This window comes from Zootoca vivipara, chromosome 7, assembly GCF_963506605.1.
Source record: "Zootoca vivipara chromosome 7, rZooViv1.1, whole genome shotgun sequence".
In the NCBI taxonomy this organism is placed as follows: Eukaryota; Metazoa; Chordata; class Lepidosauria; order Squamata; family Lacertidae; genus Zootoca; species Zootoca vivipara.
This window is the reverse complement of record NC_083282.1, coordinates 65,024,739-65,041,891: the sequence shown is the minus strand read 5'-3', so window position 1 is coordinate 65,041,891 and position 17,153 is coordinate 65,024,739. Positions and strand designations below refer to the sequence as shown.

Below are 17,153 nucleotides of genomic sequence, written 5' to 3'. Positions count from 1 at the left end.
CCCCCTCTGTTGGCATAGTGAAACTGCATTGCTTCCTGTTGCTAAACCCAATTTTCAAGTTCCGTTGTTGATTTTCACAAAACTGGGTCATCCAGAATTCACCTTTCTTCTGTGTTCAGTGTGTTAAGTTGGTGTCTTGTTGATCTTGAGAGAGAGCAGAGGGACGTTCAAACTGGTGTGGTGTTCAGGGCTTTCTTTCTGTCCTATCATCCTAGATGACAAAATGTGGAAGAAATACACCCCACCCCAAAGAAGCTTGTTGCAAATAGCCTTGCATTTTTGCTTTCGCCACTCCACAACCAACAATTCAGTTTAGGGGCCTTGAAAGTTGTGTTTAGTGACTTAAGTCACCTCTTCTAGTTGCTATAGGAATGTTTTTGTGTATTTGCATACCGTACTATAAACATGCAGTTTGAACATGACATTTAGTGGTGGTTAACCTTTGTGCAAAATGATTTTTTCAGCCATCTGGACGAGGTGCTCGTCTTCCAGAGGTTTACTGCATTGTAAGCTGCCTGGGTTGTTTTGGCCTGTTTTCAAAGGTAGGAGTTCTGGACTATCTCTCCCTGCACCCCAGTCATCCCTTTTACTCTTCAGCACATACAGAAAAATAGATTTGGCTCAGAATTGCTTGTGTTGTTATTCCATGGTTAAATCTGTCCGCTTCTGGTATTCCCCTTATGAGGAACCAGTACAAAGAAATAGGCTCCATCTTGCCTAGATGTCATGCCTTGTAATCTCAGATGTCCTTACCTATTGATCAGCGGAAATGTGCTCTGCACATCATTATTAAAATTAAGAGCCAATGTGGTACAGTAACCTAGGTACAGTGGTACCTCGCAAGACGAATGCCCTGCAAGATGAATTTTTCACAAGATGAATGCGTCTTGCGATCTGATGGTGACTCACAAGACGAATTCATTTTGTGAAAAAATTGTCTTGCAAATCACGGTTTCCCATAGGAATGCATTGAAATTTAATTAATACATTCCTATGGGCAAAAAAAGAAATTTCTATGTATTCCTATGGGAAACCGCGATTCGCAAGACAAATTTCTCGCAAAATGAATTGACTTGCGGAACGAATTAAATTCGTCTTGTGAGGTACCACTGTATGGGAAGCACTGCCACTCAAGCTCCCCAGTCCTGCAGAGTGGTTGGAAGGATGAGATGCCCTTAGAGGAAAGGCAGTTTACAAGAGGAGTTGGCACCAAGATATCAAAGATGAAAGAAGCAACATTAAGTCTTGTGCATCACAATGTGGCTTCCTTGCTGGGAATTCTCTTTCTTTGGAAAGTCCCTGGAGGGGTGCAAGCAGATTCAGAGTGGCTATCAAGTGACTGATATCCTTCTTTTTCCCCATTAGATTTTGGATGAGGTGGAGAAAAGGCGGCAGATCTCAGCAGCTGTCATCTACCCCTTTATGCAGGGTCTACGTGAATCCCCTTTTCCAGCACCAGGAAAAACGGTCACCATTAAAAGCTTCATCCCCGACTCAGGGACAGAGGTTTGTAACTGCTGATAATAACCTCAGCTGGTTCTATCATGACTAGTAAATAAGTTAGTAATGGTGGTAGTTCAGCAGGGAGTTTTATGTTAACATCTGAACCCAAACCTGCCCCAAAAACATAGTTCTTGGGGATAAACCAGGTGCTGAAGCCATGGTTTGAAGCTGGTCTGCAAGTTGCAGTTTGAGCTAAGTATGGTTTCGCATTGCATCACAATTCACAGAGCATTGACAAACCACTGTGAGGGCCATGCTTCCTCCTGAAGATGCTGACCATATGGGGATGCTAACCATAGTTAAGTGAGCAACCCATTTTAGTTTCAGATGTACAACAGGCAAACCATGGTTTAGAGCTTCTTGACCAGTCCTTTCCATCTATCCACAATTCCTTTCCCTAAATTCACTGCCACCTCCATTGTGCAGTATTTAGGAAAAGGAACTGTGGAGAGATGGAAAGGACTGGTCAAGAAGCTCTAAACCATGGTTTGCCTGTTGTACATCTGAAACTAAAATGGGTTGCTCACTTAACTATGGTTAGCATCACAAAACATACATCTGCACTACATTTGAAGTGAGCCTTTATGTGACTAACTTTTGTTTATATGTGTCTGCCTGAATTTTATCATCTTGATACATGGACCACATGGGTTGTTGGTCATGGACACAAACCACAATTTTTCACTTCAGAAAGTGGTATGACTAACAAAACTGATGATTTCTCCACTGCAGGGGAAGAGAACTCAATTAGCATGGAAAGATTAGACACATGAATTGTCCAGCATGTGCTTTGAGAGGCTTAGGTTCCCACAGTCAGGAACTTTGGAAGGTACCCTATACTAGGTCAGGCTATTTGACTGTTGTTTGTTCTGACTGAAAGTGGTTCTCTAGGACTGGGATAGGGAACTTGTGCCCCTCCTGATGTTGTTGAGCTCTAATTCCCATCAGCTGCCTCCAGCATGGGCAATAATCTGGGATGATGGGAAGGGCCACAGATTTCCCACTGCTGCTCTAGGATCCTAGAAAGAGGTCTTTCATGTCACATACTACCTGACCTTCATTCCACCTGGACAGGTGAGGGATTGAATCTGTATGCAAAGATTGTGCTCCACTACTGTCATTCAGGAGGACAAGAAAAGACTCCTAGGCTATTAACAGTTGCATAGGAGGGGGAATTTGTGTAGGTGTAGTTTTTATTACAGTCGTGCCTGCCAAAAACACTCTGTCCTTTATAACTACTGTATTAGAAATCCAAAATCTGTGACCGCTTCTCCATCTACCTGCCCCATTAGTATTGCTTGTCTGATCATAACAGCATGAGTGGTTTGGACTGATATTGGCATGCTGAACATAGTGCAGGAAAATCCCTACAGTGGGACTGGAATGTGGTTTTCTACCTTGTAAAAAAGTGGCCAGATACAGTGGAGGACAGGACTGGTGTACATTTTAATATTTGCACAGATTTGAGCAGATGTAGATTCCCTCCTGCCGTACTAAGACATGACAACAGCACCTACCCAAATTCCCTCTTTGATGCAGCCATGAAAGGTGTAAGAGACCTGCCCTCTGATGTGTCTGGCATCTCTTCTAGCCCATAGCAAGTTTCTTCCCTAGGGAGAGGCCCTCTTACTTAGAAATATTAGTTAGGTCCTCGGCCACAAAGCATGACTTGCCTTTCTGTGCTCTGTGCTAGTGAGTTTTGACTTCCTGTTATGATGTCAAAAGTTTGTTTCTTTCAGCTGCCAGAGAGTGAAATTCTGGTATGATTTCCTGGCTTGCTCAATGTTTAAGGCAGCTGGAAAAGTTAGATAGTGGGTGCTGCCTGCATTTTCCTCAAAAGCATCCACGTCTTTTCATTATCCTTAAATGGGCATAGCAGTATGTTTCCACCAGACACTTTTGAACTCGGCTTTTACAGAGAAGGAGAAACTGCGCACAGAAAACAGATTATTTCAGCAGTCACACCCTTGTGGAAGTGCCCTTGCTGCCTTTTGTGCACATGTATAAACCTCCTCTGCAGGATTTTGCTCAGGAAACCAGTTCCTTGTGTTTGCATTGCAGACTTTGCTCAGGGAAGAGCCAGTTTCTCATCTTTGTGGTGGAAGCTGACCCTAGGGCAATGTGGAGTGGCTGGAATGACATTATTGTCACTAAACTACATTTTCTCACCCCATTACGGGAATAGTTGCGAAATGTTTTAAAGAATGATTCTGCTTTTTTTAAAAAAATGAGAAAGCGGGAACAACTTGAATAAACTCCATTGTGCTTTGAAAATAAAATTTAAAACCAGATAATTTAAAGCATGAGAAGTGGGGAACGGCCCATCTACTCTAACCTCCTGTTCTCATAATGCCTAACAGACGCCCGTGGGAAAGCCACAAGCAGGGGCTGAGCACAACAGCGCTCTCCATACCTGCGGCTCATAGCAATTGGTATTCAGAGGTCTACTGCTTCTGGCAGGAGAGGCAGAACAGCTGCCTGCTGCACAATGAACTGTCAGAAGGAAACAGAGTGGCAATGGAAGGGCAGGTAAACCTGCAGCAAGTCCTGTGTGGTGTATATAGTATGTGCTTTTGGACCTACCACACAGATTTGTCTTCTCTGTGCAAATGGTCAAAAAGCTGTTCTAATTCCATGTGGCTTTTTTCTGGCCCAATAGAGTTATAGGCAGCTTTGGCTGGGATTACTATGGTTTAAAACAAAATAATCATTTATTGATTTGTTAGCCCAAAAAAGGAGCAAAAGAAATAAAAAGAATATAACGTATTATAACCCATAAAGCATCACAGCCTGAAAGGACAAAAGTACAAAGATACAACATGGCCTCAAAGGGGTAATAAAGTATTAACTCCTGCAAAAAAATTCCCTTCTCCATAAAGATATGGAAAAATATTCTCCACCTGTGGATTCCATCATTGTTGAGAATAAAGCTTCTATAACATCTTAGATGAGCCATATGTTTGCACATGCTGATGGCAGCGAACAACCATGTTGTAACGGACTGGGCTGGCTTGCGACAGAAACCCCAGAGTGGAAAGTGTTAAACCCAACCTCCTTGTTGAGTGACACATTCCATTCCTGAGGGGCGGAACTGCCATGAGTTTAAAAGGAATGGGGAGCAGTTATTTCAGTTGATAGAGTGGTTAGAGTTGATAGAGTTGAGAGGGGTTTGGGGAGCGGGAGCGTGTGGGTAGTAGTAGGAGTAGATATTAGAGTGTTTTTGGAGAAGTTTATTAGAACTATATTATTCAGCCAACGTTATCTGTAACTAAGAACATGATCTAAGAGCTTATACGCATGAAACCATTACGCATTTTTACATGTCCTCTAGTTTAATAAAGCTTTCTTAAATGTTACGTTAAAAACGGATGTGCCTTGTTATTCCAGTGAAGTATCCTAACTCAAGAGGGTGGTGACTGTAGTGAGGAGGTTAGACTAAACCTGAGGAGCAGGAAAATAGTTTAAAACCTCAAGATCAAGCCCAGGGAAGACAAGTGCCAGGAAGAAGGTGCCACAAAGTAGCAACAGGCTGCGGAGGTGAACCTTAGGGAAAAGGGAATCCTGACTGTGAGCACAAGGTGGTTCATGATACACTTGCCGGGAGTTAAAAAGGGATACTGAGCCACGTTATTGGGAGAACTGGAACTGCACTTCGATTACTAGCAGACCCCAAACATAAACAGGCAGTTTATTAGGGAGGAAGAAAGATAGGTGGGTTGTTTGTGAAATAACCAATTTCCTTCAACACTCTGCTAGTGGTATAGAAAGGGAGGCACATCGCATTGGTGGGATCCGCACATATTAGGTGGGATCATCTGAAGTTTTAGTGACAACGCTGGGATTGTCGTATTAATTGGTGACAACGTCCTGGGTTCGTCGCATTTAATTGGTGGCAGCGGTGGGACAATCGTCGCACATGTACCTCAGTATTCGTTTAAGAAATAAAACCATGCCATGTAACAAACAAAAAAGCTCATTCCAGCTTTAGATGCTTGTAGTTTATGAGATATCTTTTCAAGGAGGGCAATTTGCCAAACCTTAAAGTACCAGCAATCCAAATTATTAAGACTGAAGAGACTTGCTTTTCTGTTTCCATATACAGGTTCAAAAGTATCAGGTGGAATGATGGCTTAATAGTTAGTTTAGTTATCAAAGAGGTCTCAGAGAATACCTTATTCCACATTTCTGCCACCTTTGAGCAGGCCATACTCTTTTGTATGTTTTTAGTGGGCAGCTGAAATTAAGATCTGGGTTTTAACTACCCAGTCCTGCTAGCTGAAGCCAGCACAAGGACTGTCAGTAGCACGGCAGAACTTTGCCCTGCCTTGCCTTGCCTTGCCTCTGCACTCCCACCCTTCCATATCCCCCAGATCTGTTCTGGAGGGTCAAGGGAACCCCCAGAACAGTGCAGGAGAGGAGAGAAGGGAATGTTGCATCAGGCAAGCAGAAATGACTGTGCCCATGAAATGATCTCGTTAGGACTGCAGTGAATTCCACCCTAAGCTTGCAAAATAAACAAGTATAGTTAGTTCTGCCTGGAAACAAGCATTTGCTTCCTTGCCTTGGCTGTAGTGAGTCACTTGCAGTATGGAAAGTCCAAAGGTTACGGAAGCTGTTGCACCACTGTTGCCTTTTGAAATAAAGGATTATGGGTATAATTATGACAGGATTATGACAGACTTAAGAGGAGGAAATAGATGTGCATTCCACTGGTTTTAATGGGACATACTCAACAGTAAGTGTGCATGTGATTGCAGCCAGAGGTGGCAAAGTCCTCCCTGCTTCCTGGCTGTCTCTCTGCTCTCCAGTCAGTGATGATGGCAGACGGGCTGCCTCTAGACCAGGCATCCCCAAATTTTGGCCCTCCAGATGTTTTGGACTACAGTTCCCATCTTCCCCAACCACTGGTCCTGTTAGCTAGGGATCATGGGAGTTGTAGGCCAAAACATCTGGAGGGCCGCAGTTTGGGGATGCCTGCTCTAGACATTGACTGATGTTGCTGAATAGCAAGTAGTCTGTGGAAGGATATGTCAGTTTGGGTTCTCAGTTTCTCATTTTTCCGATCTGAAATTCAGTTCTCCACATTTCTGCAGCAAATTGCAATTGTTGTTGTTGTTGTTATTATTATTATTTAAATTCTTGTGAAAATTAGTCACTTTTTAAATTTAATTTCTCCTAATAAACACACACACACACACATACATACACACGCACAGTTTTGAATAATGTACACATTTTTGAAAGTAATTTCCCCAAATATAGTGCATTATTGTATGATATTTTCACAAAGATGTTCATTTTTACGCACATTTTCCCAACAATATGTGCATTCTTGGGATCACTGCACCTTTAAATTCAGGTACGTTCAAATTTTGAACGACAGCTGTGCTTCTGTGCGCATTTTGCTTCAGAAAGCGCAAATTTGGCAAATTCAGTTTGAAATGCAAACTGGATCACATTTCTCCACCATCCTTCATGGCAAGCAGAGGGAGTGGAAGAGGTGTTAGCCCAGCCTACTCCATTCACACCAGCTCCATTCCACTCGGGAGATGCTCTTTTAAGCCTGTGCTCTGCCTCACAAAACTGCAAGTGGTTGAGGCCCACCCTGTGTGCACAGCTTGCTTGTTTTACCTATTAAATGTATCCTGGCAGGTGTAAGGTGTGTGCATATGGCCCTGGCTTGTTGACTGTCTCAGCGTGTGGATTTTCAGACATGCGAGTCTTGTGGTGCCACTGGTATAGCAGGAATGTTTGCGCACTGCCCTCTGCAGGCGAAAATTAGCATTATAATATGGAAGTAAATAAAATACAGTGGTGCCTTGCTTAACGAATGCCCTGCTTAATGAAATTTCCGCTTAACGAAAGGATTTTTCGAGCGGAGGTTGCCTCGCTAGACGAATTCGTTTTACGAAAAATTCATCTAGCGAATCGCGGTTTCCCATAGGAATGCACTGAAATTCAATCAATGCGTTCCTATGGGCAAAAAAAAAAATCGGAAAAAAATCAATGCATTCCTATGAGATTCGCTAGACGAATTTTTCGTTATAAGAAAAGACCCGTGGAACGAATTAAATTCGTCTAGCGAGGCACCACTGTATATGAAACTCTTGTCTAAAACAGGAGGTTACAAGCAGCAGCAAGCCTGGAGCTCAAGTGCTGTTCCTTCTCTCTCTTCCCTGGTGTAGCTACAAGGAGATAAGAAACATTTAATCTACTGTAATTGGATTCTCTCACAGTTTGATGATCTTGGTCTATTTGAACAAGCCTTAGTTCTCCCGAGTTCAGATGTAACGTAGAACTCGAACCCAAGGCTTTCTGCTGCTTGTGCACATGATACAAAATCATAGCTTAGTGTTACATTCAAAAAAGGGCATTTAGGTTGAATTCTCGGGCAGTAATTTTAGTCGGTCATAATGATTCCTTTTCATTGAGTAGCTGGAGATAGTGGGCGGGGGAAACGGGGAGTGTTTTTTGTTAAGCCTATGATACAAAATATATCAACTCCTGAACATAGTCATCCTGCCATGTCTCGGTTTCTTCCTCACAGCATATTGAGCTAACACGGCCTCTGGACTCTCACTTGGAACATGTGGAATTTCAGGCCCTCTTTCAGTGCCTCAGTCCCGAGAAGATACTCCAGATATTTGCCTCTGCAGTGCTGGAACGACGGATAGTATTCCTGGCCGAAGAACTCAGGTGAATACCTTGGCTTCAGTCTAGGCCGAAAACTAATTGCGCTTCAGCTCCACTGAAATCAATGGGATGACTTTGATGCTTGTACTGTCAGGAAGTGTAGTGATAAGTCAGAATTTCTTGGCGTAGATTGGGGTGGATAATGACTTGGTGTGGCCCATCTAGCCACTTTGTTTGGCCCTCTCTACTGGCGCTAAATGAAAGTAATGAAATAAGGGTATTTGTGGGCCTGGTGCTCACCTAACTTTTTTGAGTGTTTCTCAGTAACCATCTCATCAGCATTATGACTCCCTTTTCAGTTCCCTTTCCAAGTGCATCCATGCAGCTGCAGCTCTCCTTTACCCCTTCACCTGGGCCCATACGTACATCCCGGTGGTTCCAGAGCAGCTTCTCAGCACTGTCTGCTGCCCCACACCCTTCATGGTTGGGATCCAGAAGCGCTACCTAGACGAGGTTCAGGAGCAACCCATGGAAGAGGTACTGTCTCTTGAGTGAGGGGAAAGTGGCATTGAATGGCAAGAGAGCAAAACATGACTGTGTGTTTGGGGCTATCGCAGCACCCAAGATGGGCATTCGTGGTGTCCCCCTATGTCCTCCTGCTGGCAAGGCTGCTATTCTTCATCACTTCCACCTTCATATCCAGTTTCATGTCATCTTAAAGGCTTGGCATGGTCATTTGGCTCTCATAAAATCAGTGTTGGTTTTTCCGTCCAACTACAATATGCCTAGATTATTTTTTCCCCTGTGCAAATATTTCAGTTTGGCTCCTGGTTTAATTTTATGATGATGTCAGTTTACACCTTTTGGCCTGACTCAAACCCCTCAAAGGAACTTGCATCAAAACCTTGAAATAAACCAAAGAAACTCAAAACAACAAAATCCTCAAGGACTGCTTCTCTCCATATGAATTAGCCCGGATACTCTGGTCTTCATCAGATGCCTTTCCCCATGTGCCCCGCCAGTAGTAGGTACAGAGTGTGGCCACACAAGAATGGGCCTTTTCAGTGGTGCCCCCCAGTGCAATCGCTGGGACACTCTACTTGGGAAGATGTGCCTGACACCGTCTTTGTCAGTCTTTAGGTGCCAGGCTGAGACTTTTTTGTGTGCTCAAGCTTTCGATAATTAATTTGCCTTTTACAGTGTTTTTCATATTTTCATGGGTTGGGTAGGACCTATAATATTTTAATGAATGTCTGTTTCATATATTTTCTATTGTTCATGGTTTCACACTTTTCTGGTTTTAAATTGATTTTATTTGTTGTATTTATATCTTGTCAATTTGCTTTGGGACTTTTACTTTTGTATAAAGTCACTAATAAATGCAAATAAATAAAAAATTAAAAAATCCCATGATTACTGGACATCAGAACCCACAATGTCAGTGGGTGTTTTGGCACAACTTGGTTGAAGCCACTGCCTTCTGATTCCCCTGCATTCTTCCATCTCTCCAATTTTGAACATTCTCTGGATAGTTTGCTCATTCCTAAAGTAGTTCCGGGAAAATAAAGCTGGATCTTATTTTAATTTTGCCTTTTTAGGTGCTCCTTGTTGATCTGTGCAAAGGAAAGTTCTTAAAATTGGTAAGTTTGATCCAAATCCAACATTATCCTTGGGTCTTCAATGGGCACTTCCCAGCAATTATGCTTTGCTAGGGCCCCATTCTGCACTAAACATTTAGAGCAGTATCAAAGAAGGCTGACTGCCATTTTCAGTTGATGAAACACTCCAGTAAATCAAGTAAAGCCTGGAGCTCTAGTTCTTATTTTTCCGCCTTTAAAATAGATATAATTTGTGTGTGTATCTGTCAGGGGATTGTTGTGGCTACTCCCGAGTAAAGACGCTCCAGTCTGCTCTGTCTTTAAGAGTTTTATTGTGCAGTCGCTCTCAGAATCCGGCAATACCGCCTTCCGGTTTCTGGTCCAACATAAGAGCTTGGGGACCCCCAAACGCCTCCCCTTCGCCCTACGTCTGGGCATGCGCCTCAAATCAGACGCTGGAAGGGGCTGCGTCCCATCTCCCCTTTGTTGGCTGTGACGTTGCTGTGACTCCGCTGTGTTGCTGAGCCTTCCTTCCTCTACTGGCCGTCTGAGTCGGTTCCAAGGGCTCAGCAGCATCTTGGAGCCCTCCCTCCATACCGCTCCCTCCTGACCCGCTGCTGCTGACCCTATCGCTGGGCGAAGTCATGCTACCTGTTTCTTGGTTTCTTTCTGAGATAATCTTTCTGTTCTCCTTAGTACCCTCTCTGATACCATGGGATGGCTCCCATTGATAGCTAATGAGAGACTGCGTATCCATATGGTTACATCTGTCTGTACGTTGTGCAGGATGTGTCTTGGGGGAGCTAGTGGCAAGACGTGTTTATAGCCCTGCAGAGCTGAAAGTGCCACCAGAAAGGGGTTGTTTTTGAGTGACAGCCCCTTGTCCTCACATCTGCTGATTTTCAGTGGCTGGCTATTGTCAAAACCTCCCTGTTTATAATTCTGCAGGTTGGTGACGAAGAAGAGATTTTGCCTGCCAAGCTACAAAGCGAGATGCTGTCGTCTCTGCCCATGATGAACAACAACGTACAAAGTAAGCCTGCCTTTCTCTTTGTATATACGGAAAACAGAGCTATTTGAGAAATGTGATGAGGGAAGGGCTCCAAAATGGCTGTCCTTGGTCAGATGAGCTCAGATAGAAGATCCTTCTTTCCAAAGACGGAGGAGACGATTTTGCATCTCTTGTCTCTTTCTGCCATTACAGATTATATGCAAGCTATTGGTGCAGGTAGATCTTCCCTTTGGAGCCCTAGGTTTCCATGGCAACAGCTCCTTAGCAGTTTAATGCTAGGGGATTGGGTTTTATGACTTAAGGACGCCACAGTTAGTTGATGAGTTAATACGCCATACTGCTTCCACTGTGGTAGACATTTCCTCATTTAGAAAATGAGTATGCAGAGCTTTAAAGCTCTTTGATTAAAGGGGCTGTGAGAGTGAAGAGTACCTATGTTCACGTGAATTCTCCATAATCCCTATTAGAGATTATTAATGTCTGAGAATCCTGGAAAACTCAGCAAGGATGAGTAATGTCTGTTCCCTGGGGTCTGCGTATTTGTGTATGTCACCAGACTAGGTTCAAGCTTCTTCTATTAATCTGCAAGGCCCTTAACAGCTTGAGTCCGGGATATCTTAAGGGCCGCCTGATTCCTTATATCCCTGCCCAGTCACTGAGATCTTTTGGGGAGTCTGTGTTGCTGTTCCCCATGGGTCAGATATATAGCTTGTAACCACCGGAAACAGGGCTTCTCTGCATGGTTTATTTTTATGTACACCTCTTAGAAATGCTGATGGTTAAGGGGTCTATAAGTGCAATCAATAATAAATGGGTACATATTGAACCATTTGTGTGCATCCATGGTAAATATTGGCTGACTCTCTCAATGCAAGAAAACACACAAGAGAGACAGAAAGAGAGGCAGGCTGACAAAAAGGCCGTCTGGTGCTTTGCAGAAAGGCACACACGCACACACACACACACGGAGGGAACACAGTCCTGTATCCTGAGGCTTGGGAAAGGAGCGACATTTGTTCTAGGCCTGAACTGTACATTATCTCATTTTCTCTCCCTGCCCCCAAGCATCTGAGGAACTCAACACGCGTGTTTCAGACGCCTTTGTGCAGTTTTTCGTCAAAACAATTGGCCACTATCCGGCACACATCAAATGGGGCAAGAATGGTCAGGGCAGCTTCCAGGAGAGGTCGTTCTGCAAGGCCCTCACCTCCAAGACCAATCGCAAGTTCCTGAAAAAGTTTGTGAAGACGCAGATGTTCTCCTTATTTATTCAAGAAGCAGAAAGGAACAAGAGGAGTGTTGAAGGTAAAACTGGTATAAGTGAAACCATTCTTCCTTTAAACAGCCCTTATAAATATAGTTTGGATATTAGGACTCGCATTTCAGGCTGAATAAATTGGAGTCTTTCTCACAACCACAATCCATACATAATTACTTATCACAGTTGAGAGCTAGTTGCAGCGGGGGCGGGGTGTGTGTGTGCATTTCCCCCTGAGAAATCATCGAAGTTTGAATGCTGCAAAAATGAATATTATGCCCACCAGTCATAGCTGCCAAGTCTCCCGTTTTTGGTGGGAAACCCCCGGATTTAAATCCATTTCCCGCTGTGACCCTGGATTGTAAAAAATTCCCGTAATTTACCGTATTTCCGAGGGGAAGCAGCTCCTCTCCCTCCCTGCTGGCGATTTTCGGTGCCCAGACAGACATAAGTACTGTATACAAAGCTGCAATTTGCCAGCTCGCCACTTGTTTCTCTCTCTCTCCCCACCTCTTCTTCCTCCGCCTCCTCTTTTTCCCTCCCAAGAATACCCTGTGTGGGCGGAGTTGATGCGAGATAGGAAAGTGTTTTTCAGAGTCCCGGGCGGGCACGAGCCACGGAGCTGCACTTGCAGCAGTAGCAGCAGCAGCCTGGCTTGTGCACGCTATTCAGAGGGGGTCCTTGAGTGGCATCCGTCCCCCACCCCCCCTCCAAGTTCTGGTAGCCTTTTCTGTTCTTTTGGAAGTTCATTTTATTATTATTTTGGCCATCGCATGATTTGAACGCAGAGGGGAAAAGGCAGGATGTCTGGCAGGGCTCGCTGGTGAGTTGCATTTGAGGCGGGGGTGGGGGGAGAATATTGCAGCTGTTTTTGGAGGCATCGTTTAGGATGGGTTGGAAACGTGGTGGGAAATCCGTTCCCCGCCTGTTTTCTTTTCCTTTCTCTCCTCTCCTCCCCCCTTCCCTCCCCCCCCCCCGCAACTGATTGACCCACCGTCCACTGTAGTGGAGCATGCACAGGGATAGTTCTGTAAAATTATTCCGGAGATGATTTATTTGCTGTGATCTAGAAGGGAGAAAGCTGCTTTAAAGGTGCTTAAAATGGCCCACGTGGATTTGCAAGGGCGGGTAGAGGAACTTGGCTCTTTTTTGTGCCTTCCTCTTCTTTTCTCTGCTTGCCAAATCAGGGGGGGGGGAGAAACGACCCTTTCAAGGATGCAGCCAAGAGCCACACCCCCAAAAGGATATCTGGGCATTGCAGTAGCCACCCTAACTATAAAAAAAAACGAGAGAGGGCTGAGCTGGGTGGACTCGGCTATGCAAGGGTTAAAGGAAACTGAGCTGCCTTCCTAGAAAGGACAGGAAGCAAGAGGGGGCCAGGTCCTCCAGAGCCAAGGCCCCTCCCTCCCCAGTCCTTTCTTGCAAGGACGGGGGTGTTGCTTTGGTGTCTCTCCTGCAAGGGCTGCATTGCTGTCCCCTCCTGGGATCTGGTGAGTCTCCTCTCTCTCCCCCCAGAGGGTGCATATTCCTGCATTGCAGGGGTTGGACTGGAGGATCCCAAGGGTCCCTTCCAACTTTTACAATTCTTTGATTCTGGGAATCCTTCTCTTCTTGAAATCTGGAGAGCTACAGTCAGTGTAGACAATACTGAGCTAAACGAAGCAGAGGTCTGACTTGGTATAAGGCAACTTCCTGTGTCTTAAAGAAAAAGCAAATGAGAATATAGTCTACTCTGCAACAAAGTTTAAGCAGCACTATTTCGCTGCAATACCTCCCCAGAAATGTGTATCTGTGTTTGTATGCCACACAGAAGGGCTATTTCCCACCACTTACAATCCTTTCGATGTCATAGTTTTCCTCAGCAAAAGATATAGTACCGTTAGGGGCCTTGATATGCAGGGCTTGTGTGTAGGAGTGGTTCTTATGGTGCTGTAATGCTATAATCACAGGTCCATAGAAGTTGGGGTTTTTCAAGTGTTTCTTGCAACCAGTTTACATTATACAGGCTCTTTAAGATGGCTCAGATAGCAACTGAGACAGTAATGTTGAAATAGTACCTAGAAAAAGGGCTTTCATAGTGGGTCAAATTCTTCCATTGCCTTTGTTTAAGCGCTGCATTTCCTAAAAGTTGTGTCCCTCTTCACCCACCCACCCACCCTACTCCAATGCAGCACTCAAAGCCAGTGCAATCCCGTGCTGTAGTTGTCTTCAAAGGAATAGTGGGAATGCATGGGCTCACCCCCCTCACTGCCCACCCCTTGCCTCCCACCCGTACCCCCAAATCCTAGTGAGAGGTGCCAGGGTGATGTTAGAGTGTGGACCTGTGAGACCAGGGTTCAAATCCCCACTCAGCCCTGAAGCTTATTGGGTGACTTAAGCTTATTGGGCCAATCACTCCCTCTCAGCCTGACCTACCTCACAGGGGTGATGTGAGGATAAAATGGAGCAGGGGAGAAAGCGACGTACAACTTACTTTGGCTTACTTTGGCCCTTTAAAAAGGTCAGCAACTTTGGGAAACGGGGGGGGGGGCCGCCGGAGGGATCTTTGCACCACGGCGCCAGATAGGCTTAAGACGGCCCTGGCAGAGCCAGCACCATAAGTCACTTCTGTGCATGTCCAGACATGTGCAGAAATTACTTCCGGTGCCGCACCGCTGGGTGAGTCTGCTGATCCCTTATTTTTCAATGCGGAACTTGGCAGCTATGCCACCAGTGTTCTTCTGACAGCTGGATCCCCTGCAACAAATAAATGATTGCTGCACACCTGTTGTGGAGCTCATTTACCCAGATTTCCCTGAACATGTAGGTTTCTGGGTCCTAGTACCCCAACGCCCTTGTTCTTGGGGTTTACTGCCCCACTGATTCACTGTTCCTCACCCCCAGACAGAACTGCTGCCTGACAGTGTAGACAGCATTTAGATGGATCAGTGGCCTAACTCTGTATAAGGCAGCTTTACTGCAATGTGGAAGCAGATGACAAGATCCTTTACGTGGGGAAATCCATATGTAGTGATTGGTGCATTTTGTTTCTTATTCCCAGGATATTTTCAGAAGAGATTAAATGAATATGAAGAACAAAAGAAGCAAAGGAGACTCTCCTGAATATGGGCTCTCAGGATTGCTCACCAGCAGATGGACAGGCCTGTGCCTAAAGTAATTGGACCAAGATAACTTCCTAGAAGGAAGAATGTTATTGGATATGCTGGTTCTCAATGTAGCCCATCCTTCATCTGTGAACCATGAGATGCCAACTTCACTTCAAGCTCTACTTTTTAATCTTCTCTTCCTTTTCAAGACTGGCACTACAGAGCTTTTCTATCATATACAGTAGATAAAGTTTGGCTGCATTTAACAGCCTGGCTTGGAAGTAGGACTGCAGTTCTTTAAGAAAACAGCAGCATAAAACTGAAATGAACCAAGTGATCATCTTGGTCAAAACAGGACTCTAGAAATTCAGTCAAATGAAGGAGATGTGGGGTAGTTAATAATGACAAAGATTGTATAGCAAGTGATGAGAAAAAATATATTCATGGGAAACATTTCTGTTCTCATTAAATGGTTTCCAAATCAATGGTTTCATTCAGTGTTTGCTTCTACTGGCATCCTATTATTGGAATCAAATTTCTGTTTTTATTTCATTGCTCTTATTTCCATTTTTGTAAAGTTGTGTTTCTACACTCAGTCAAGTAGCAATGGCTCCACTTGCTCACATATTTGTTCACATACTGTATATTTTTCTTAAGGGGGAAAAACGTATTGAATTTTCCTTCTTACCTAGGGCTTTTGGCCCTTGGTTTAAAGGATTTCTAAAGTATTTGAGGCCTCTTTTGGTGGGTGGGGCAGGATCTGTGTAGATGGATTTGTATTTGTATAGATGGATTTGCTTTTGTTTAGACTTTCATGACTGTGTTAATTGTCATTGGTTTTAGTGTTTCCATTGTGTTTGTAAATTGCTTTGTCATTTTTATGAGTAAAGCAACTAAATAATAATACTCAAGGGGTGTGGTGGCAAGTAGTAGCATGCAAAGGAATGAAAGGAAGATTCTCAAACTGATTTGAAAGGAATAAAAGAATAGAAAATGTGGAAGTGAGACAGGGATTTAAAAAGCAACCTTCATGCAATCTCATTTTGACACTATGAAGGGGAACAAGCAGCCCAACCCTGTTGAACCACACAATAGAGAGGTGCTAGTTCAAAGCATCCTTTTCTTTTTTAAAGGGACCCTTTCACCTGACACATAATATGTTGTTGTTGTTGTTGTTGTTGTTTAGTCGTTTAGTCGTGTCCGACTCTTCGTGACCCCATGGACCATAGCACGCCAGGCACTCCTGTCTTCCACTGCCTCCCGCAGTTTGGTCAAACTCATGTTCGTAGCTTCGAGAACACTGTCCAACCATCTTGTCCTCTGTCGTCCCCTTCTCCTAGTGCCCTCAATCTTTCCCAACATCAGGGTCTTTTCCAAGGATTCTTCTCTTCTCATGAGGTGGCCAAAGTATTGGAGCCTCAGCTTCACGATCTGTCCTTCCAGGGAGCACTCAGGGCTGATTTCCTTAAGAATGGATAGGTTTGATCTTCTAGCAGTCCATGGGACTCTCAAGAGTCTCCTCCAGCACCATAATTCAAAAGCATCAATTCTTCGGCGATCAGCCTTCTTTATGGTCCAGCTCTCACTTCCATACATCACTACTGGGAAAACCATAGCTTTAACTATACGGACCTTTGTCGGCAAGGTGATGTCTCTGCTTTTTAAGATGCTGTCTAGGTTTGTCATTGCTTTTCTCCCAAGAAGCAGGCGTCTTTTAATTTCGTGACTGCTGTCACCATCTGCAGTGACCAAGGAGCCCAAGAAAGTAAAATCTCTCACTGCCTCCATTTCTTCCCCTTCTATTTGCCAGGAGGTGATGGGACCGGTGGCCATGATCTTGGTTTTTTTGATGTTGAGCTTCAGACCATATTTTGCGCTCTCCTCTTTCACCCTCATTAAAAGGTTCTTTAATTCCTCCTCGCTTTCTGCCATCAAGGTTGTGTCATCTGCATATCTGAGGTTGTTGATATTTCTTCCGGCAATCTTAATTCCGGCTTGGGATTCATCTAGTCCAGCCTTTCGCATGATGAATTCTGCATATAAGTTAAATAAGCAGGGAGACA

The 17,153-nt window shown here is 44.3% G+C and overlaps 1 protein-coding gene across 2 annotated transcripts in view; it reads left to right on the top strand.

Annotated features, from left to right (window-relative positions):
- DENND2D (DENN domain containing 2D) overlaps positions 1–16,469 on the top strand; it is a 38,287-nt gene extending 21,818 nt beyond the window's left edge. Inside the window, exons 5-12 of one of the 2 annotated variants that reach the window (XM_060277198.1) lie at positions 465–542; positions 1,366–1,506; positions 8,051–8,199; positions 8,496–8,673; positions 9,735–9,776; positions 10,683–10,767; positions 11,812–12,051; positions 15,045–16,469. In XM_060277198.1, the coding sequence (XP_060133181.1) occupies positions 465–542; positions 1,366–1,506; positions 8,051–8,199; positions 8,496–8,673; positions 9,735–9,776; positions 10,683–10,767; positions 11,812–12,051; positions 15,045–15,106 (975 nt within the window). In that variant the 3' untranslated portion in view covers positions 15,107–16,469. The remainder of the gene's footprint in view (positions 1–464; positions 543–1,365; positions 1,507–8,050; positions 8,200–8,495; positions 8,674–9,734; positions 9,777–10,682; positions 10,768–11,811; positions 12,052–15,044) is intronic. The other variant, XM_035122720.2, reaches the window with a different exon arrangement.
- Positions 16,470–17,153: the final 684 nt, after the last annotated feature.